The sequence below is a fragment of the Dama dama genome, chromosome 21, assembly GCF_033118175.1.
Source record: "Dama dama isolate Ldn47 chromosome 21, ASM3311817v1, whole genome shotgun sequence".
NCBI lineage: Eukaryota > Metazoa > Chordata > Mammalia > Artiodactyla > Cervidae > Dama > Dama dama.
The window spans coordinates 50,947,848-50,971,679 of record NC_083701.1 but is presented as its reverse complement, the minus strand read 5'-3'; the positions used below and the strand labels follow the sequence as shown (position 1 = coordinate 50,971,679).

Genomic DNA, 23,832 nt, shown 5'->3' with positions numbered 1-23,832 from the left:
TAGCAGTTTTTTTGCCTAAATCAAAAAAGATTTAAGGAAGTAAATCAACAATTAAAATTCTCAGTTTTCAGTTTGACAGCAATATATCATTTAAAAGCTAATGCTTGAAATACCTTAGTGAACATAATACTTCTTCTTAAAGGACTTACACAAAAAAAGAGTTTATATTTTGATATGTTATTTCCTACCAGTCTGTCTTGGTTAAGTGTTTTTAACTTGGTTAAAATTTTCCTAAGGAAAACAAAGACGATTCAGTAAAAAATTTAATGCAATTTCAGTCTTAAGAATTAGGATGTGTTTATTTGTTTATCTTTACTAAAATTGGCAAACACTTTAGACAAACACTTAGGTATTTACCCATGATTAAGTGAAATTGTTACTCAACATGAAAAAATGTGTTACTCAGCAGATTTCCTTTACTCTGAATGCATTAATTATTTCATTCTTTTTCATAACTGTATATTGCAAACACTTTCCCTGATGACTCAGCAGGTGGGTAAAGTATTCGCCTGCAATAAAGAAGATACAGGAGACTCGGGTACCATTTCTGGGTTGGGATGATCCTCTGGAGGAGGACGTGGCAACCCACTTCAGTATTCCTGCCTGGAGAATTCCTTTGACAGAGGAGCCTGGCAGGCTACAGTCCAAAGGGTCACAAAGAATCAGATACAACTGAATGATTAACACTTGCATATACCAGAAACATGTACCATGTTATGTATAATAAAACTACAAGCCCTTTCTACAAGTATTTTAAAATGGAGTGGAATGGTAAGTCATACGTACTAATAGCTTAAAAAAAAAGCTCATATGAGATATTTAAGTCAGTCAATAACTATTTACTAAACTTACATATCATGTGCTAGAGGGTCAATGAGATAAAACAGCCCCGATTCTTATTGCCCTTTGAGGTTTATAGTTTAGTGGTATAAGTAATTGCCATAGAAGAGTTAAACAGTGTAGAGAGAGATCAGTTTTAGCCAAAAGGGATATGAGGAAGATGTGCCCTAAGAAGGGTTTTTTTTCCCCGAATGTGCCATTTGAGCTAATATTTCAAGGGTACTGGGTAAGAGTTTTAAAGGCTCAGGTAGGGTGGTATAGTATGAAAACAACAAAGCCTATTTGTCCAGGGGATCTTCCCGACCCAGGGATTGAACTTATGTCATGTGCAGTGCAGGCAGATTCTTTACCGTCCGAGACACCAGGGAAGCCCTATAGTAGGAAAAGAGTAAAGCATATTTGTTAATTGTTAAATTGTTCAGTTTTACAAAAATGAAACATTTTCAAAGGAAGTGGGAGACCTTCTTTCCTTCAAGATGGAAAAACAAGGAAGTTGTTTTAAAACAACTCCTCAACCCTACCCCCCTCAAAAAAAAAATAAATAAAAAATACAACTTTCATCAGGCAGCAAAGCACAGTAATCCTCTAGTGACAGGAAACAAATGAGATGAATGCTATGACTGCCTCATCTTACTGTCCAAAGATATTTTTTCAGTGGGCACAAGAAAAAGGACCCCTGAGTTTTAAAGATGGATTGGACAGAAGAGGACAACGTAGAACTTTATGAGACGGAGTACAGGAGAGGACACACATTCACAGAGATCTTTGGAGACCTAGGAGAAAAACTGATTAAGCCAAGACCAAATTGTCCAAAGTGAAATAAAGAACTACTTCCAAAGATGAGATATAACAGTATCTGGTACTGACACAAGGACAGGAATATTAGTTATTACTGACTCAAATCAATAACTGGAAAATATTTTGCTACTGCAGATTTGGCTGATTGTTCTAATAATGCTTATTTCAACAATCTTTGAGCCATAGTTTGTCCTTACCTTTCAAGAGACAAAAATCACACAGTATCTCAACAGCCTTGTCATCACACACAGTTTTCAAGCAAGATATTAACTACTAATACAACCAACTTTCTCCAGAATCACAAATACGACATGTCATTACTTTGATGGCATCCTCCTATGAATAGATTGTTTTCAGTCATTTATTCAGGAAGTACAAATACTCACCAAGGAGCTAAAAAAAAAAAGTGGCAGGGAATGGATCATTGACCCACACACAGTACAAGGTCTATCTTATATATTTCTGGAAATTACTAGATCAGCCGAGTGGATCCACTACTGACACCGTCAAGAACTATTGACCTTCTTAGCACCAATATCTTTTTGAATCCTGGAAGCAGCATGCTCCTCATTTACAAATTTTACTTATGCCCATTTATTTTAATATTCACAAACTATTTTTAATGAAGGCTTCTATTTCAAAAGTATAATCTGTTCAAATTTCCATACACAAGAAACTCCATTAGTGTCCTGAGAGCCTACTTCATTCAAAGACTTTTGCAACTTCTCATAACTCCTTGAGTGAGTCTCTGAACACACACAAAATAGCTCTTCTTTCAAAAATTTCATGATTTATATGATGCTGCTGCAGTTCCTCTTAATTAATATAAGCAGCCATGCTTTTCCAATGGATAGATTATTGTTGGTTAAGTAAATTCTATTTTTTTCCATAGGTAAGCATTAATTTATATATAGGAATTTTAAGTACATTAAAAATCCATCAAGTGGGTAATTTCTTTATGATGCTGAATCACTAGAGTGCCATAAGTTTTTCACATCTCAAGAGGGCAAATCTGCCACTAAAACTTCCCTAAACAGTGCAAGAACCCATAAATAATCAGTCCGCTTTTTAAAAAACCAAGTTAACAATTAATATGTGTGAGATTGGCAAAAGAAAATTTCATTTTATTTCTAGTCTTGAATGTTATATATTTAGTCTTGATTATAGGGGATAATTCATCTCTATTTTTAATATACTGTAAAATTATATTTAATAACACTGATTTCTGTGATCCCTCTTTTCTCTGCCTATATAATACCTTGGAAGCTGAAATCTTAAACTCATTAGTATGCACGCGACCATAATATTACTATCATTTTAATGTGAAAGTGAAAGAGTTAGCGGCTCAGTCGTGTCTGACTCTTTGTGACCCTATGGACTAGAGCCCACTAGGCTCCATGGAATTCTTCAGGCAAGAATACTGGAGTGGGTTGCCATTCCCTTCTCCTTGGGATCTTCCCAATCCAGAGATTGAACCCAGGTCTCCTGCATTGCAGGCAGATTCCTTATGGTCTGAACCACCTATAAATATTGAAACTCTTGCCTGGTTTGATTAGTTATAATACAAAACACAGACATACATGTTTATACAACTACCTTTCATATGTCTAGTGATATTTCAAAAAATATTGAAAAGAAACTTACTTGTACAGTTAGGCAAAGTTCCAGACCACGTTCCATTGGCTGTGCACTGCCTAACTGAAGGTCCAGAAAGAATATATCCCTCCACGCAGGAATAAATGACTGAACTAGAAAATGTTGTGCCATCAATCCGAAAGACTTTTCCATTGGCTGTTGTCCCAGGGTTACCACACTGTACAGCTATAAAACAAAGTGGTCAAGAGTATATATAAAAATAGTGCATTCAGGAATCCTCTCATCAACAGTTAAGGAATAAATGATTGTTTCAAATTATCCAAAGAAGCTATAAAAATCCTCTAAGGATCGAAGTCTGTTTTATAAGGAGTTAAAATTCAAGATGAATTTATATTGATTTTATTAGTTTACTTACTGGGATAGAAATCATAGAATAGCTTTTTTTAAAATGATTTTTGTTAGTCATTTTGGTAAAAACTTTGCATGTAATTACTTTATGATTATTTTTGGGTAATACAAAATCTTTCAAAGAAGGATTTTAAGAGTCTCTGCCTAAAAAGCTACTCATGTAAAAACTGGAAGATATATAATGAGAAGCAACAAAGATTTACTACAATTATATTTGTTACAAAACAAATATAAAATATACACTTAAATATTATAAGCATCATGTTTGTTTTTATATAACTGGCTTGCATTAAAACTTTATAATCTCTATTTCTGGACCAAAGTGTACAAAAATAAACTGAATAAAACAAAGTAGGAATGACTTTCATTAAGTTTTCAATGCATCCTAAATAGCAGTCATAAACATAAATGCCTTATATAATTATTCCATATTATGTTTAACTACTTGCCATCAACGGCATAAGTGAATTTTTTAAATATATTAAAAAAGAAGCCTATGTCAATCGCAATATCTAATTTTGTTGTAGTATAAGAAAACTTCCTAAGACTACAAATTTTAAGGCTATTTGTATGAATATAAAGTATAATTATAATTTCCGAAAGTACTACATATATCCCTTGCTACATCTTAAGGGAAGTTGCTCAGTTGTGTCCAACTCTTTGGGACCCCATGGACTGTAACCCACCAGGCTCCTCCATCCATGGAATCTTCTAGGCAAGAGTACTGGAGTGGGTTGCCATTTCCTTCTCCAGGGGATCTTCCCAACCCAGGGATCGAACCCGGGTCTCCCACATTTCAGGCAGACGCTTTACCGTTTGAGCCACCAAGGAATCACTACGTCTTAAATACTTAATTTTGTCTGTCATTTGTAGCAGTGCTATATGTTTGTGGGTAGAGAGGAAACAAACAGTTTGCAAATAATAATTAGAAAATCTTTCATAAAGGTTAGTAATGGGATACTTTTCCATTCTGTGTGTATTCAGGATCTACTAACCAATCACCTGCTGATAAACATGAAATTCAATTTAGTTTAGTTTCTCTTAACATTTTTGGTTATAATATACTCTAGCTTATATATACAACTATGTACATTGATCCTATTTTTAAGATAAATTTCTAAAAGTGGAATTTCTAGATAATTTTAAGTTCTGAAAAATATTTTAAGTATATACAGAGTTATCCAAATTATCAGAACACTATATAACAATACACATTTGTATCAATGGTGTGAAAGTTTGCTTATTTTCACACATCCCCTCCAATACCATGTCCCATCATTTTTAAAAACCTTGTCAGTTTGTCAAAGAATGTGGCACTTTTCAAATCTGCACTTTTTTATTTATTAAGATATTTTGTCATATTCATTTGATATTTTAATTTTATCTATTGCATTCTCAGAAAGGTTTTCAATTACTAAAGGAATACAGTACTACAAAACATTTGGAATAAAAAGAATAAAAAATTACAAATTTCACCTCTCTGTAATATTATCATTTTTATTATATTGACTTTTATTGTTTTCTCTCAAATGACTATCATTTCCCATGATTTTAATAGAATGCATACTTTTGAATCTAATTTTTCAACTAAGCTTTGTATGATACATTTTCTCATATTGCTTCATGGCTTATTCTAACATTTTTCACTATCGTATTATGTAAATATACAATTGCCTATGTAATATTTTTCCTATTGTTGTCAGATTGGTTCCTGTTTTTGGTAGTTATAATGTTTGAAATAAAACTAATGCATCCTTATGATTGTGTGTTCTCTTTAATATTTTTATTTTCTTTAGGAAAAAAATTTTCAAAAATGGAGTTAATAGGTCAAAGCTAACAATATATATGCATTTTATCAAATTAATCTAAAATGTAATAAAAAGGCTCTAGAAATGCTTTGAAGTTCTAGCTTTGCTGCATATACACTACACTACAATTTCATATTAAAACAGATGGAAAATTATGCTTTGATGTTTAACCATAATTTTCTGATTAGTACTTAGGTAGAATTTCTTCTATAACTGCAATTTTTTTTGCTGTTTTGCATTTCTGTTTATTTCTTTTCTCTTCATTTACTAGAATCTGTTTTACTAGGTGATTTGCATGCACTCCATTTTATGAGAAAAGTTTAATTGTGTTATATTTGCTACAACTCCCACTTCTGTTCTATCTATAATGTATATATTAACAAAACAAGGCTAGCACTGGGTTGTATTTCATCTAAAAATATTTTGCAGCACAGCTGAACAAAAGGCCGACTTAGATATCACCCACATAACATGCAGCATCACATAAAGACTCTGCCTTTGGTAAACAAGCCTGAGAAATGACGACGGTGGTCTTAGTGTCTTTCGCTCAACAACTTTGTTCCCCAACCTATAACAGAAACTGAGTTGTAATTCTCTCTTTACATTGTTAAATTCAGCCCAGTTAAAAAAGGATAACTGCCTTTCCTAGAATATATAGTTTTAAACATAATAAAAAGTTTCTGAAATATAGTCAGTTAAAAAACTGTTAAGAAGGTTCCACTGGGAATGCTTTCTATTTATAAAACCAATACATTTGGCACAACATCAAGCAAGTTTCATAATTACCTTTGCAATTTTAGCTTTGCCCTAAAATAATCTCAAAAAAGAGCAATTTAAATTATAAGGATAATTTTCCTGCAACATTTCCTCTTCTAGTCAATACTGCAAAGATTTGATCAAGCTAACTCTGAATCAAACAGAACAGTTCTGTGCTGGGCTGCGCTTTGTCGCTCAATTGTGTCTGACTCTTTGAGACCCCATGTAGCCAACCAGGTTCCTCTGTTCTGGTTATTAGCAATACTCATAAATGAAAAACATCATGCATACTTAGACATCTTTCTATATTTTACCATTTCTGCAAACCTGAAAACTAAAACATATTGTGAGGTAATGTGTTGATGTAAGAACGATTTTTTCCTAGTGCTGTCAACAATATAGAGCACTGTGATGGCGGAAAAATATCTTTTTAGCTTTTCCAATCCTGCTAGCTGCTGTGATGTGAATAATGTTTGTATATAAATGACACTTGAGACATACTTGAGACTAAATTATTAACTACTACCTGTCATATTTCTTTTATAGGATAGTGTTGGTAAAACTGTAATAGTACTACTTTTATTCCATGGTTGAAGACAGAGAGTACTAGAAGGAGCAATTTCACTTAGCAGCACACAGTTGAATTTGATCCACATCAAATTCCAGCACTCTCAATGTTATTAGTTTCTACTTGACTTTACCTTTGCATTCTGGCTGCCTTCCAGTCCAGCTGCCATTGGATAAACATGTTCTTTCTTCTGAACCATGAAGGATATAACCAGTATCACAGGCAAAGCGTACAGAGCTCTTGGTTCTGAAATCGCTTTCCTGTCTAGAACCATGACCAGGAGTACCTGGATCCCCACATGTACCAGTAGCATCACCTGCAATTCAGTACAGTTCAAGTTAATTTAATTCAATAAACATTTACTAAATTCATGATTTAGTCCATCAATCCTGTGGGCAATATTTTGTTCATGTTGTGCTTTAATATGGTAAGTTGACTGGATAAAATCATAGTTCATATTTTCCATTTGACTCCAGTCATAAGAAAAAGCCTAAAGGAAAAAGAAAATACTTGTGGAGCATGGTGTTATTTTCCATATCAGTGATATTTGGAAACATCTAATAAGTTGAAGACTTTTCATTAGTATTTCCCGAATCTAGTTCGTAACCAAGGTAATGGAAAATTCATAACTCACAATTCTTGGGGCTCAAATGACAATGGGTTCATACAGTTAAAATCTAGAATGTGGATTTGGCAATTTCCATCATTTCCTCTCTGAATTAAAATCAGTTTCTGTTAGAACAGAACTGTGATGTGCTGGAAAATGTAAATATTAAAGTATAATATTTCTAGTCTAAACTTATACCGCTTAATCTTTCTATTAATGACCACTGACCAAAGATGAAAAAAACTCCATACTTTTAATACAAAAGTATAAAAATGAGTTGTAAACAAAGACTAGAAACTCTGACTTAAGTTGTTAAGAAGGATTTTGCTCATGACAGGGTGTTTCTCTTGACCATAGTGTTTCGAGTTTGCTCAGGCCCTTTCTCATTTCTTAAATATGTCTAATTAAAGTTGCCACAACATTAGTATTCAATAAGACAGATACAGAAAAGACAGAGACAGAGAAACAGAGAGAGAAAGTTGAATGTGTAATCATTGAAAGTGCTCTCTGTCTACCTACATGCCAACTTTGACGTTCTCTGTGCATCTGGAATCTTTCCTAATACTTTCTTATCACCATATGTTGCAATATTAATAACCACATAAAGATTTAAGGACACTATTTCACTTTTAAATATATGTATACACACTTTATTCTACAACTAAGTAGTAGCTTTCTAATCCATCATGAGTGTGTGTGACAGAGAAAATGCCTGTGGGTTTATGTGTATTATCAGTTATCTGAGTGAGTAAATTAACTGATAGTTTTCACAGTTTATAGATTAAATGAAGTCCCAGGCAGTGACTTCACAGGATTTAACCATAATTACAAGGAGGATCTGAAATTAATGAACAATTTCATACCTTTTACCTCTAAAAGAAGAATAATGTGAAACAACTCCTAATAAGTCATCATATGATCTCCACAGAGATACAATAACATAAAAATAAATATGTAAATAAAAAGAACAGGCAGAAAAATAGGCACTAATATCTGGCAGATAGGTAAAAATAGAATGAATAGTATCAAGTAGGGTAACTTCATAGCTCTAAAACTGAAATAAAAATTATTGAAGAAAAATAGTAGCTTAAAGACCTTAGATAATATTTATAAAATGCTTACTTTGTGAAAAAATTATTAAAAACATATTTAATGTTTACATATTCTAAGGAAATGCTGTTGGGATTATAGAGACACAGGAGTTTTCTGTTGCCTTAACAACAAATCAAATTATGATAGATAAACATCTCTCATAAAACTTGTTGGGTTAGTTTAATTTAAAACATTTAAGACTTTATTTTAAAATCAAGCTCTTACATAATCAGTTGCTTAAAAACTTCAGTTACAAAGAACTGAATTCTAACAGGAAATCATTGATATAATATTACCTTCTGGGGAAAATTATATTTTATATCTGCTAAAATGGAATTGCTAAAGCCTAAGTGATTTGCTATTCTAATGGATAAAAGCATTTCACAGAAAGCAGCATTCTAAAACCACTTATGTTCAATACAACACAGTTCAAAACTTATACTGTAATCTTTCATATATAAGATCAGTATTAATTTGCATTGTAAATTCTCAATTACTTAAAAATTCTGATAAATGTAAAAATAATGTTATAGCTCCCCTCATGATATTTTTAAAAGAGAAATGTATTATTGTATCTCTTTAGATTGCTTTGTGTTCAAGCTCAGTTGGTAAGTCCTGTCCAACTCTTTGTGACCCTATGGACTGTAGCCCACCTGCCTCCTCTGTCCATGAAAATTCTCCAGGCAAGAATACTAGAGTGGGTTGCCATTTCTTTCTCCAGGGAATCTTCCTGACTCAGGGATGGAACCCACATCACCTGCATCTCCTGCACTAGCAGGTGGGTTCTTTATCACTGAGCCACCTGGGAAGCCCCGATAATAATACTACAAATAAAATAGCCCCAATCATAATACTAATAATGTAATTTGCAGTAAACATTGTTCAATTTTCCTAGGGGTACCTGAACAATGAGGTTGTGATCCACTCCAATGGCCATTTAATTGGCAAGTCCTTGATGACTGGCCTAGAAGTGTACGCTTTCCTGTGCAGGAATAGTGAACAGTAGACCCAAAGGTATACTTCTCACCAGACAGGACTGCATTAGGAGGAACGCCAGGGTGTCCACAGTCAATCACTACAATACATAATTATTGAATATAAAATTTTTTTATATCTCCTATCGAACAACCTGCACCAACTTTTTTTGAAATATTAATGAATCAAAATTATCTGCTCCACTATATACATCCTTTGAAAATCAAACATTTATATGAAAGTTGAAGTTACAGGAGTTATTCTGTTAGCCCATTCACCCTGAGTATGAGTTTAACAGGAACACTGTAAGTAAACTTAAATGACTGAGTCAATATCCCTGTATGTGTGGGGGTGGTGGGTGTTCGTTTATACACACATGCACATGGACTGGAATTATTCATGTGTCTAGATAAGGATGTGAAAAATAGGGAGAGGAGTGGTATGGATTGGCTAAATAAGATCATAGGATTCCATATAGAATTCAAAATGCCATACAGAAATTAAAAGGGAAAAACTTTGAGGGTAAAGGAGAAGGATGGAAGATGGGTATGTGGCACACGATTCAGACTATGCGTATATAGTCTAAATTCTACTCCTGACCATTAATAAATAAATCATCCTGTAAAACGAAAATACTCAGAGGCTTATCAGCCAAAATACAGCTAAGTTGAGCAGAATCAGATGTTAAAACACTGAGAATTCTCTATAAGCTAGAAGTAGCTTGGGAACTTACTATGTGTTCCCTTTTATTACTAGAGTATTAAATATGATGAGTATTAAAAAAATAAATATGATGAGTATTAAATAGCACACAAGGAGATATAAACTTAATAAAATCCCTGAGTAAATAGCACCCTACCAGGGAGTGCTATAGAAAATAAGGAAAAGGTAAAAAGTATATGGGAGCTATGAAAATCTGGAGAAATTCATGTTTACAGGTCCTACAAAAGATTTTTAACTTTCATGTTGTAGCCATACAAGGATAAGTGAATTACTTAAACCACTAGACTAACTAGTCTACAAAAAGAAATCAAATACACTTTGAACAAGGGATCAACAATTGACTTAATTATCTGCATAGAATACGAAATTAGATAAGCACTATATAAGTTTTTCTTTGTTCATGAATGAGTACATAAATGATGCCACAACTATTTAAAAAACTGCATGTACATAAAGTACCTACAAATAAAACAATCATAAAATGAGTTTGTAATTTAGCAATTTAGTATAGCCAAAAATTACTTGCACAATGATTGTTTCTTTCCTATCATGTCCAATATTCATCAACTCTGAGAAGCAAATGTAACTGACTCCTATCAATAAGTTGAATGCCTATAATTCAAGTTCATTTCTCTGTCCTCACATACTTTTATTTCTGTTAAATTATTTTCTCACTATACATGTCAATTATATGCAAAACTGCTATATATATTTTATTTATATTCTATAGCTTGAAGACAACACATAACAAAATGTGCTCATATTCTGACTACCTTAAAGATGATGTATATTAACATTTCATATATGCATGTGCCTGTATAAGATAAATATTTAAAGTCAATGAGTTTTAAGTAACACTCTAATTTTCTCAAGCATTTTGCCGCCCTAGTGGCTATTTATATTGAGTCATTTTGCTTTAAATGAAATTTGAAATAGTAGTACAAGAGAAAATAAAAATATAGTTGCCTCTCATGGAATGGCAACATCACAGAGTATGAAATATATTTGCCTTTAATATTCTGTCTGTTCCATGAAGATTCAAAATCAAGGAATAATACAGAAATATTAATCACATTAATATTAATATAGATGGCACCTGGGCACTGAACTGGTAGAACACAGGAAGGGAACTTTCAAAACAATAAAAAATTACAATCAGTACACTTCCTTCTGATACACAGCTCTAAATATTTCATAAAGACAATAAATATAAATGTTGGTTTCAGGGCATTTTCTCAAGGAAGAGTTCACATTATCTACTTACTGATACATTCTGGTAAAGGTTTGTCCCATTGCCCATTTGGTTGACATATCAAAACTGAAGATCCAAATAAGAAATACCCAGGATTGCAGTCATAGAATACCACAGTGCCATAGGTGAAATTCCCATGTTCTATTTTACTTTCTCTTTTGGAATTGGCTGGAATTCCAGGATCAGAACAGTTGACCACTAAACAAATAACACATTTTTGAAATATATATTTGGAATAATATAATATATAAATTTTCATTAAAACTTAGTTTCAAAGGTAAATTTAATCAAATAAAACAAAGATTCAAAGAAGAAAATTAACACAAAGAACTATGGATATATGGCTGAAAATATTGGAAATAGAGCTTCTTTGCAAAACTATTTTGAACAACAGCAACTCTGTAAATATACTGAATACAGATTTATAAAGAATGATACATAAAAAAAGAAATATACCTTTCAAGCTATGGTTATAGAAAATGGAGGAAAATGATAATTCAGTTGTATTTTATCAGACTATGAAATATATTATACCTCTTTGCAAACAGAAAAAATACAAATGATTCTCTATGTTTCCATAGAGAGAACAATAAATAAACCCCTAACACAGGTATCATGGTAATTTAAACCTCAAACATTGTTTTTCCAAAAATATGACAATTGTCATACTGAGTAAAGTAAATCAGACAGAGGAAGATTTAGAAAATAGAAATAGAGTCACAGATGTAGAAAATGAACTTATGGTTACTAGGAGGAAGGGAAGTGATAAATTGGGAGATTGGGATTGATATATACACATTACTATATATAAACTAGTTAACTAATAAGGACCTATTGTATGGTACAGGAAACTACTCAATATTGTGTAATGACCTATATGGGAAAAGAATCTAAAAAAGATGTATACATACATACATACATATAAATATAAAAAACACCTGAAAATAACATAACATTATAAACCAACTATACTTCAACAAAAATTTACAATATAACATTGTAAATTAACTATATGCCACAATGTTTAAAAATGTGAAGAAATAAACTGAGAAGATAAGTTCCATTAATTATGAAGCCAACTGCAAGTAAAAATGAGCTAAATGACTTTATATACAGCTATCGACCAGGTACAAGGTAACACATTTAAGCAACTGAAATAACGTTTACCAGTTTTATAACTTCTAAAAAAGTTAAAAAATAAGAAAAAGGAAAGCATTAGTAATGAGATGACATCAATATTAAATATTTGTTTTATTAATTTTCTATTGTTTGGCCCAAATTGTTTCAAATATTACCAGCTGTGTTTACACAGACACATTATTACCACGCTCTCAGCTGCAATGCAGTTAGAGTTTTACCTTTGCACACTGGTGGAGGGTGGCTCCACTGTCTGTTGGCCTGGCACTGGGCCTTTGTTGGCCCCTGCATGAGATACCCAACATTGCAGGAGAATGTTACCACATCATTAAAATTGAATCCATTTCCACTTGTTCTTCCATAAATTGGACTACCAGGGTGACCACAGCTCACAGCTAATAGCAATGGGGTCGGGTTGGGAGGGACACAGAATAGAATAATTGGTTATCAATTATTAAATGAAAATGACACTTAATCACCTCATAGAATGTAGAAAGAAGGCCACTTTTGTAGGAAAAAATACTTAATTTTACTAATGCAAAGGAATAGTTTAGGAAGCCAAAATGGTCCAATATAGTAGACTCATTACAATATTATGTTAGTAAGTAGACAGTTATTTATAATTCTGGTAATGGTGTGCAAGTGGTGCATAGATATTGAAAATTCCATGGTAACTTTTCATTCTATTTCTTTTTAGTGAAGAATACTGAAATTCAAAGACATTTGGTAATGATTGAAGTTCACATAACTAGTTAACGGCAAAAAGGAATGAAACTGAATCAACTTTTCTTTTCTAGTTGAGTTTAAGAATTGAAGATAAATGAAGGCAATTTTTTGTATTCAATTTTTAAATCATTTCTTATATTGTTTATGCAATCATTTTTTTATGATTAATGGATAAACAAAAGTGTGCTTGAAGAATAGCTTAATATGACTGCAATAAAAATGATGTCTTATGCTGTATTGGAATTCTTAGCATATTGAGATACCAATATTAACATTCCCTAAACCAAACAACCTTACTGGTATATTTTCTTCACTATTGATATTTGATAACCTAGCAGTTTTGTTTGGAAATAATGACATTAATTAGACGAACTATTTAAATCATTTTAATGTTAAAGCTCTTTTTTTAGAATTTATTTAGTGCTTGGTTTTCCCAAACACATTGTATTTCTATGAACTGTTTTATTGCATTATCTCATTAATTAATCACAGCAACTCTAGTAATATTGCTTCATAATTGGGCACAATGAAAGACGACAGTCACTTTTAATACTTTCAAAATGACCCAACAGCAATTAATTTTCTGCTGTATTGTTAATGTCAACCTTTCATTTGAAAATGTAACTGCATCTTATTCCTGTTTAAAATTATTAATAGAGAAACTTGTGCTTGTTTTACCTCAGGGGCCAGTTTTCATTTATAGTCTCAATTATTCAGCAAGAAAAGTAGTGGTGTTAGTTGGCTATGCTTTTATATAATGAGGGGATTCCCCAGTGGCTCAGCCAGTAGAGTCTGCCTGCAATTCAGGAGACCCAGGTTTGATTCCTGGGTTGGGAAGATTCCTCTGGAGAAGCAAATGACAACCCACTCCAGTATTCTTGCCCGGGAAATCCCATGGATGGAGGAGCCTGGCAGTCTACAGTCCATGGGGTTGCAAAGAGTCGAACATGACTGAGTGACTTCATTTTCTTTATATAATGAAAGGCAAAAAACCTGGTATAGATCCAGCATAATATTTCTGTCTTTAAATCATTAGATGGTCTGTTATCACATGCACACATACCACAGAGAAGCAATTTTGATAACTGTATGCTATATTATCTTATTAAATCTTAACACACTAATGTATTTTCCATTAAACTAGAACTCCAATAAAATCCTGTTGATTGGATATGAGGTTGACAATGACAGAATTTATAAATATGTGAACTCATACAAAAAGCCCCATGAATTATTTATCTGAAGCCTCCAAAATCTTTATCATTTAATCCTATAGTGTTAAAACTACAACGTTTACTGTGTTTATCCTCATTTCCTAACACTGATTTTAATACAAATATCAGTGATTGCTGGTGGAAATTATCAGGAGAAAAAATAAGAATTATATGGATAATTTACTTTTCAATCCAAAACAGGATAAATTGTGATGTGAAATACTGTGTAATTCTGAGGACTGGGTATTCAGTGAGAGAAAGAAAAAGTACTAGAATATTTTAAAATTCATTTTATCCCTCTTGTGTAAATTCACATCTAAATTAACTTAAAAGATTAGATGAATATTTGCTGAACTAAAGACTAATTGTTTTATTTAAACAATTACAAAATTGTTCGAAATCCAAAAGAGTAATGACAGACATTCTAATATGTCTTCCACTTTCATAGTGAATGTTTTTTTATACTTCTGAACACACCCTACTTAAAAGACTAGCGTGTCAGTATAAAAAATGCGTTGTGAGAACTTAGTTCTTTAAATACAGATGCATACATGTGTGTGAATCTGTCTATATAATCATTTACCTTACCTAAGAAAAAAATATTGGTAATTACATGAGAACTGAACAGAGGTCTTTGACTACTTTTGCTATGCTTACTTACGCACACAGGCTGGAAGTTGACCAGACCAATTGTGATCTTGTTGACATATTCTTACTGAAGAACCAATCAAGCGAAAACCAGGATTACACTGATAAACAACTGTGTCTCTGTATCCATAGTTTTCTCCAATGACTTGACCATTCACAATAAGCTCCGGAATTCCACAGTGACCCGCTGAAATGAGTCAAAATAATATTTTTTAATATTATGATCTAGTTTTATGATTTATGTATTTATATACAACATAGAAATATCCTATTTTATGACACAAGCAACATTTCATTTTAGGAAGAAGAAAATAAAAAAAAGAAAAGCCAAAATAAATACATAGAAGACTATATTAAAGACATTTATATAAATCAAGGAAATAGAAAAATAACAGAGACCATTACCTGAACTAAAAATTCCTGCTTTTAAAAAATCAAGAGAGAAGGCTCAAATAAAATCAGAACTAAAAGAAGGAAATTACAACTATTAGCACAAAAAAACAAAGTATTTTGAGACTACTAGGAGAAATTATATACCAACAAATTGGAAAAACTAGAAAAAATGTATAAATCTTTAGAAATTTACAATCTTTCAAGACTGATTCGTGAAGAAATAGAAAATCTGAATCAACCAATCACAGTACACAGATATTAACAGTAGTCAAAAACCTCTCAACAGACAAAAATCCTGGACCAGATGACTTCACTGGTGAATTTTTAATAGTTATTCTTCTGAAATTCTTCCAAAAAATTATATGGCAGAGAAATCTTTGAAGCTTATTTTATGAAGCCAGCATTACCCTGACACCAAAACCAGACAAGGACACCACATAAAGGAAACCTAAAGGTCAATATCCCTAATAAATATAGATGTTAAAAAATCCTCAACAAAATATTGGCATACTGAATTCAACAATACTTTAAACAAATCATACACCAAGATCAAATGTGATTTATTCCAGTGATCCAAGCGCTATACATTGGGCTTCCCTAATAGCTCAGATGGTCAAGCATCTGCCTGAAATGCAGGAGACCTGGGTTTGGAAATCCTAACAACAGTAATCACACAAGGAAAAGAAATAAAACACATCCAAACTGGAAGGGAAGAAATAAAACTATCACTATTTGCAGATATTATATATAGAAAATTCTAAAGATGCTACCAAAAACTATTAGTAGTAATAAACAAATTTAGTATAGTTGCAGTATACAAAATTAAATGCCATGAAACAAGTAAGTCCGTGTGCCACGGCTAATAAGCCTGTGCTCTAGAACCTGGGAGCCACAATACTGAGCCCACATGTGTCAAATACTGAAGCTCATGCTCTCTAGGGCCCCTACTCCACAACAAGAGAAGCCACCACACAGTGAGAAGCCCTAGCATCACAACTAGTTCTTGCTCAGTGCAACCAGAGAAAAGCCTGTCCAGCAATGAAGACCCTACATGGCCAAAAACAAATAAAATTATATATAAAGAAGGATTCAATGAATGAAGTAACACTACTATAAAGCTTACAGATGTTAAAAGCATCAGGGAATATTAAGAACTGCTTTATTACAACATATTTAACAATTCAGAACAAAAGGACAAATTTTTTGAAGTTGTATCATCCAAAAACTAACACAAGAAAATATGAATAGTCCTTTATCTATTAAAGTATTTGAATTCTTAAACAATAACTCCCTCTGCAAAAAAAAATGCACTTAGATTCATATTTTTTCACTGGTAAATTCAATCAAGTATTTAAGCAAAAAAGCAAGGAAACAAACAAATACCAGTCTTATACAAACTCTTAGAAAACAGAAGAAAAAGAATCACTTCCTAATTTGTTTGATGAAGTAATCATAACCCCAATATTAAACCTGTAAAAGACACAGAGAAAATGTCCCTTATGAATACAGATGCAGGACTTTAAAAAAAAAAAATTTAGAAAAAAAATATAATACATCATGATTATCTGGGTTTTATCCAGAAATGTCTTTTTGGTTTAAGGTGAAATATTGACCACTGTCATCTACCATACTTAGGAATGTACAGACATATTCTGAACCTTATAAATACATCTAAGAAAAAAGTTTATATTATATCCATTGATGAAATATTAAATCCTTTCCTCCTGATACAGAGACCAAGAAAAGGATGACCACTCTCACTAGCTCTATTTAACATTTTTTGGTGGACCCTATCTAATATATATATACTAATATAAAGGAAGAAAGGAAAAACATAAAGGAGAAAACAAAAAAAGTAAAACTCTTATATTTTATGCTCATGATATACACATTTACAAAGCTGTTTTAAGAAAATCCTAAAACTAGTAGGTGAATGAAAACTGCAGGATACTAGATAAATATTTTAAATAATTTTTAAAGTAGAAAACAATTAGAAATGCAATTAGTAATGAACAATTTCACTATAACAGTGTAAACGCACAAAAAATACTGCTGAATAAATTTAACAATAGGTATACATGATCTCTATGATAAAAATTTCCTATTGCAAAAAAAAAAAAGAGATCTTAATAAGTGAATAAATATACTAACTTCACCATGTTCAGGAAGTAGAAGACTTAACATTGTTAGATGCCAATTCTCCCTAATGATTTATACATTGAATTCAATTGTGATCATAATCTTACCAGGCATTTTAAAAATAAAAAAAAAAACCTAATTCTAAAACATATATGAACACACAAATGACATGGAGTATCCAAAGTGATCTTGAAAAATAATAACAAATTTGGAGTGGCAGATATCTTTCTGGAAAACAAACAAGCAAAGTAAAACCTTCAACCTTACTTCATGATATATATAACAACAAATTAAAAATAAGTTGTAGATATAAAGTAATACCAAAAAATGCAAAATTTCTAGGAAAATATATGAAATGAAATCTTTGTGACTTATGATTGAACAAAGGTTTCCTAAATTAGAGACAGAAACTAATAACTAGAAAGAAAAAAAAAAAAGAGAGAAAATAGATTTTACAAAAATTGAAAACTTCTGCTCATTAAGACACCATTAAGAGTGAATAGGCAAGTAATAGGCGGGGAGAAACTATTTTTAAAAAATCAATATGTAAAGAATTCCTATAACTCATAATAAAAGGCAATTTATAAGATACTTCAGAATTTCACAAAGGAAAATTTATGAATGGCCAATAAGCCCAGGAAACTGTACTTGATCAGTAGTCATCAAGATAGTGCAAGTTAAATCTTGCAAGATACCTTTATGAATGCCAAAAAAATAAATAAAATTAAAAAACTGACTATACCATATGCTAGAGAAAATGTGAGACAACTAGAACTCTTCTAGTAATTTTAATCCAGAGTATCCACCAGAAATGAATAGATGTGTCCACAAAAAGACTTTTATACAAATGTCCATAGCAGCTTTATTCTAATCACCTCATAGCAGCTTATATAATCATCCCAAACTGGATAGAGCCCATATGACCATCAGTAGGGGAATGGTCAAGACAAAGAGATTCTACTTAGAGATTAAAAAAGTTACTGATACACACAGAAACATGAATGAAACAGAATAAAAGAAACCTTACACAAAAAGAGTACAAAATTTAGGATTCTATTCACATGAATTTCTAGAACAGGAAGAACTAGCATATGCTGAAAAAAACAGAACAGCTATTATCTCAGGATGCAGGGGAGGAGAGCTGCAGATTGACTATGAAGGGTCACAAGGAAGTTTTCTAAGCTAATGGTGATGTTCTATAACTATTGAGTAGTTTTAATTATATAGGAGTACACAGTTGTCAAAATGCAACAAGTGTATTTATGGCACTGTATGTACATTTGCCAACATTAAAAAAAAAAGAACCATGAGCAAATATTGAACTCTAGCTAGCTTATATATACATAGAAATGTTTACAAATGAAGTGTACTGCATTTGGCAATTTCAAAATGCATCAAAAATAAAATGAATTTATGAGTTAATACAAGCATGAAAGGATGAATAGATATGTGATATGCAAATACAAGTGTTTAACTGTACATTCTAGATAGTAAGCATGTGGGTGTTCATCATAAGTCTCTCAACTGAAAAATTTATAGTAAAATGCTGGGAGTTTGAGAATAAATCACTATATTTAAACAATCATAAGCACATTCTAGGACCATTCTAAGCCAAAAGTATCTGGGGCTATAAGGACAAGTTGTTTGCAACCATGAGAAGAATGACTAGGCTATGTGCATTATTCAAATTAATTCAAAGTATAAATTTCTAGGATCTGCTTATTTGGCAGCAGCACATTTCTCCTACTGACACACTTTTGAATTTATATTAGATGTCAACACTATATCCTATGCAAGAATGTTTTCTCAGTAGACTGAGAGTCAATGTTTGCTTATAAACATTTCTCTTACACCCTATCTTTCCAGAAAACAGAATAAGGATTATAAGTAGGTGAATAAAAACCACCGTCTATATACAAAATCCAATGAATAACATATAGCATACAATAGCAGTTCATCAGAGCAAAGAGTTATCAAATAGAGTATTTTAAAGTTAGTTTACATATATTTTAAAATAATTAAAATTTTTATTTATAATAATAATGTATATGATATACAATATTAATATTATATATAAAACAATATTTATATATAATAAAATCAAATTTATTTTAAAAATAAAATATAATTTAAAATATAATTCCAAATAAGACTTTAAGATAAATTAAATAAATTAATCTGTAATTGAAATAAGCATAACCAAAACCAAGTTAGAAACTAATAGGAAGTATTTTATTATTCAGTTCTATATTAACACATGATTTAATTTATCATTTTCTTTTTATGTAATAGTTTTACAGAATATTCAAATAAATATGTGTATTCTAATAAATAAACCATCATTACTGAGTTTCCAAGTATACCTACTAACAAATATGCCTGAGAGTGTGAGAAAATGAATTTTAACCAAAACCTCTAGCTATATTCTTTAAAGTTTCATATGATGACTGTACTGTCACTAATGTTTTCAAGCTTATCAATACAATATGTATGCAAACTGTTAAAGTCACAGGCTTTATTGCCATGTGTCATATTGTTCAACAGTAAAATTTTAGAGTTGAAACATAGTACAAATTTAGAAATATCCTGTTCATAATAATCAGCAATTTTTAAAATCATAAATAATAAGATTATATTTGTTCCCAAGAGGAAAGTGAATATTTTATCAGAACAATTTTTATTATTATTACTTAATTTAACACTTGCTCTCATTTCTTGAAATAATTTTAGAGAAAAATAAGTCTTAAATCATACCTTTTTCTTAATCTTAAGGTAATTGTTTAAGTCTTTAAAAAAAGGATAAAACATATATCATAATATTATTTTAATAATAATAGAAAGATACAAAAAACTAGCTATTCAGTTTCTTTTTAATGAACAGTTTTTTTAGAATTAATCAACAACAAAAAACCCAGGGGGGAATCTATTTGCCTAAAATGGGCTTCCTTGGTGGCTCAGACGGTAAAGCATCTGTCTGCAATGCAGGAGACCCAGGTTGGATCCCTGGGTTGGGAAGGTCCCCTGGAGAAGGAAATGGCAGCCCACTCCAGTATTCTTGCCTGGAAAATTCCACGGAGAGCGGAGCCTGGTAAGCTACCGTCTATTGGGTCGCAAAGAGTTGGACATGACTGAGCGACTTCACTTTCACTTCACTCACTTTCACTTTTCAAGTTTGAAAAATCGATTTTCAAGTTTTAATAAAAAGTAATATTACACATGTTGAATTGTTAGGAAGTAAAAAGGGAGAAAGTTAAATGTGGAAATTGTTTTTCTTCTTTAGTCATTACCTTAAGCAAACAGGTGAAAGGAGAATTGACTATGGTTTAGGATGAATTAACAGCTACAGTGCTTAATCCAGTGGAGTATGCAGACATATAATTTTCAGCAATTAGTTTTCACCTTTTATTTTCATCATGCTGGGAAAAAATTCTGCCTTTCCTTAATGACTTAAGATTCTCATTTGGAACACTAGTAGATTAAGAGATATCTGTTTAATAGCTTTTCTACCATGAGACATTTTAAAAGTTAAACATTTTCCAGTTTTTATAATCCTTACTGAGTGAATATAAGTTATTATCTCTTATTATGAAAAAAAGCTCCCTTTTGAGAGGGAGAATAAAGTGTTCGGTTACAATGACTTAAAAATCTGTACCTAGGCATCTGGTGTCTGATCCACTCCAAAGACCTGAAGAAAGGCATTCCCGAACAGCAGAGCCCACAAGCATGAATCCTGAATCACAGGTAAAGATGGCCGTTGAGCCATATGAGGTCTGAGTTCCAATCTTATTTCCATTGGGAGGGGTTGGGAGTTCTCCACAGGAAATAACTTGAAAACAATAACATAATAAAAACTCCTAAAGATACAGTCAACATGAACTTGTAACAAAATCATGTTTTCAACATTCTGAATTCTTATGATTTGACCATTAAAATTGACAATTAAATATGACAATTCAACTTGACATTTGCAAAACATGTTTTAAAGATCATAAAAGTATAGAGAAAATAAATGACATAATTTAAAGTTTTTCTCCTTTGAATTCCCATGTAGTGCAATAAAGTCGCTCAGTCTTGTCTTACTCTTTGGGACCCCACGGACTGTAGTCTGCCAGGCTCCTCTGTCCATGGAATTCTCCAGGCCACAATACTAGAGTGGGCCATTCCCTTCTCCAGGGGATCTTCCCAACCCAAGGATCGAACCCAGGTCTCCCACATTGCCAGTGGATTCTTCACCAGCAGAGCCACCAAGGAAGTAACAGTGACACATGATGACATGTGATTTTGTTTGTATTTTTTGCTTAGCCAACCTGGTCACTCAACAGGTTGTGGTGAAAAAAAAAAAAAAAAATAGCAAGATTAAAGGGAGGATAATTTATTAGTCCAAAGTCTTTCTCTGATTTATCAGTAACTTTAATAAGATTCCAGAGCCCATAAATAGCTAAATAAAAATTTACAGCTAGCAGTTTAAATCCATAATGAATAATTAACCACCAGCCTTCGTCTGGCTCCAGGTCTGGCTTTCATCTCTAGGCTTTAGGAGACTATTTAGAAAGACAAATAGAAAACTTGCAAACTTTGAAAAATTGCATGTAAAATTTAAAATATATTGATTGTTTTGAACTAATCCCCTAAACAATCCTTTGCGGTAGCTATAATATTTATTCAGGGTTAATAACACTGATATTTATAATGTTTTAATGTAAAAGATGAATAAATGAAGGACCAGAAAAAAATTATGTTCTTTCCATTTTTTTTCTATAAATTGTAATTCTTAGGTTCTGATTTTTGCTCCATTCTTACTTCTGGGCAGGAACTTAATCTTACATAGAACTTAAAATTTTCTATATAATAAAGGAAGAACACAAAGAAACTAGATAAATATTTGTTCAATGTCTGATTTAATGAATGCTGCTGTTATACATTTTTTCCTAGCTCTTTGAAATATCCTTACCCCATGTGCCCTTCTAATGAATTTAAAATGGAAGAACAATGAGACCAGAGAAAAGGAAAGATCTTGGGTGAAAACCTAAAAGAATAAGGCAAAATTTACAAATACATATGCTATAGTTTTAGAATATATAACTTATACATGCATTTTGAGATTTAATTCATCAATGATTATAAAAATGGCAACCCCAAAATTCTTTGCTTATATGGAGATTAAGAAAATAAATCAAATATCCATAAGCAAATTATTACTAGGTACTTCTATACTTATTACATATAGGCAGTTATCTGTTAGAGTTATCTGTTATGTTAAATATTTAAGTCACCATAATCCATTTAGATTTCAGATGTTTTTATTAGTTTATTTCTAACTTATGTGTCTATATCATAAATGTCTTAAAATTGTGATGAACATGAAATAAAAGGATGAATTTTCAGCTTAGCATATTTCCTGGCACTAAGTAAATACTGGAAAGTTATGACCAACCTAGACAGCATATTGAAAAGCAGAGACATTACTTTACCAACAAAGGTCCGTCTGGTCAAGGCTATGGTTTTTCCAGTGGTCATGTATGGATGTGAAAGTTGGACTGTGAAGAAAGCTGAGCGCCAAAAAATGGATGCTTTTGAACTGTGGTGTTGGAGAAGACTCTTGAGAGTCCCTTGGACTGCAAGGAGATACAACCAGTCCATCCTGAAGGAGATAAGTCCTGGGTGTTCATTGGAAGGACTGATGCTGAAGCTGAAACTCCAGTACTTTGGCCACCTAATGTGAAGAGTTGACTCATTGGAAAAGACCCTGATGCTGGGAGGGATTGGGGGCAGGAGGAGAAGGGAACGACAGAGGATGAGATGGCTGGATGGCATCACTGACTCCATGGGCATGAGTTTGAGTAAACTCCGGGAGTCTGTGTTGGACAAGGAGGCCTGGCATGCTGCGATTCGTGGGGTTGCAAAGAGTCCGACACGACTGAGCGACTAAACTGAATTGAACTGAACTGAAGTAAACACCCAATAAATGTAGTAAAGAAAGTTCAAGATATTTCCACTGATTTTTCTATGTTCAGCTAGCTTATCTACTTTACACACTGGCCATTTATAGTAATATTATAAGAATGCATGAAAATAGAAAGACTAAAATGTTCAATATGACTCAATAAATGTTTACTGAATTTCTGCTGTGAATCAGGTTCTAGCGTATTTTC

The 23,832-nt window shown here is 32.1% G+C and overlaps 1 protein-coding gene across 3 annotated transcripts in view; it reads right to left on the bottom strand.

Moving 5' to 3' along the window:
* The window catches only part of CSMD3 (CUB and Sushi multiple domains 3), a 1,326,016-nt gene that overhangs the window by 56,671 nt on the left and 1,245,513 nt on the right, over window positions 1-23,832 (bottom strand). For all 3 annotated transcript variants that reach the window (XM_061122845.1, XM_061122846.1, XM_061122847.1), the window contains 7 exons: window positions 21,333-21,506; window positions 15,162-15,335; window positions 12,782-12,955; window positions 11,436-11,621; window positions 9,375-9,548; window positions 6,908-7,090; window positions 3,283-3,459 (listed from right to left, as the gene is read on the bottom strand). In XM_061122845.1, the coding sequence (XP_060978828.1) occupies window positions 3,283-3,459; window positions 6,908-7,090; window positions 9,375-9,548; window positions 11,436-11,621; window positions 12,782-12,955; window positions 15,162-15,335; window positions 21,333-21,506 (1,242 nt within the window). The remainder of the gene's footprint in view (window positions 1-3,282; window positions 3,460-6,907; window positions 7,091-9,374; window positions 9,549-11,435; window positions 11,622-12,781; window positions 12,956-15,161; window positions 15,336-21,332; window positions 21,507-23,832) is intronic.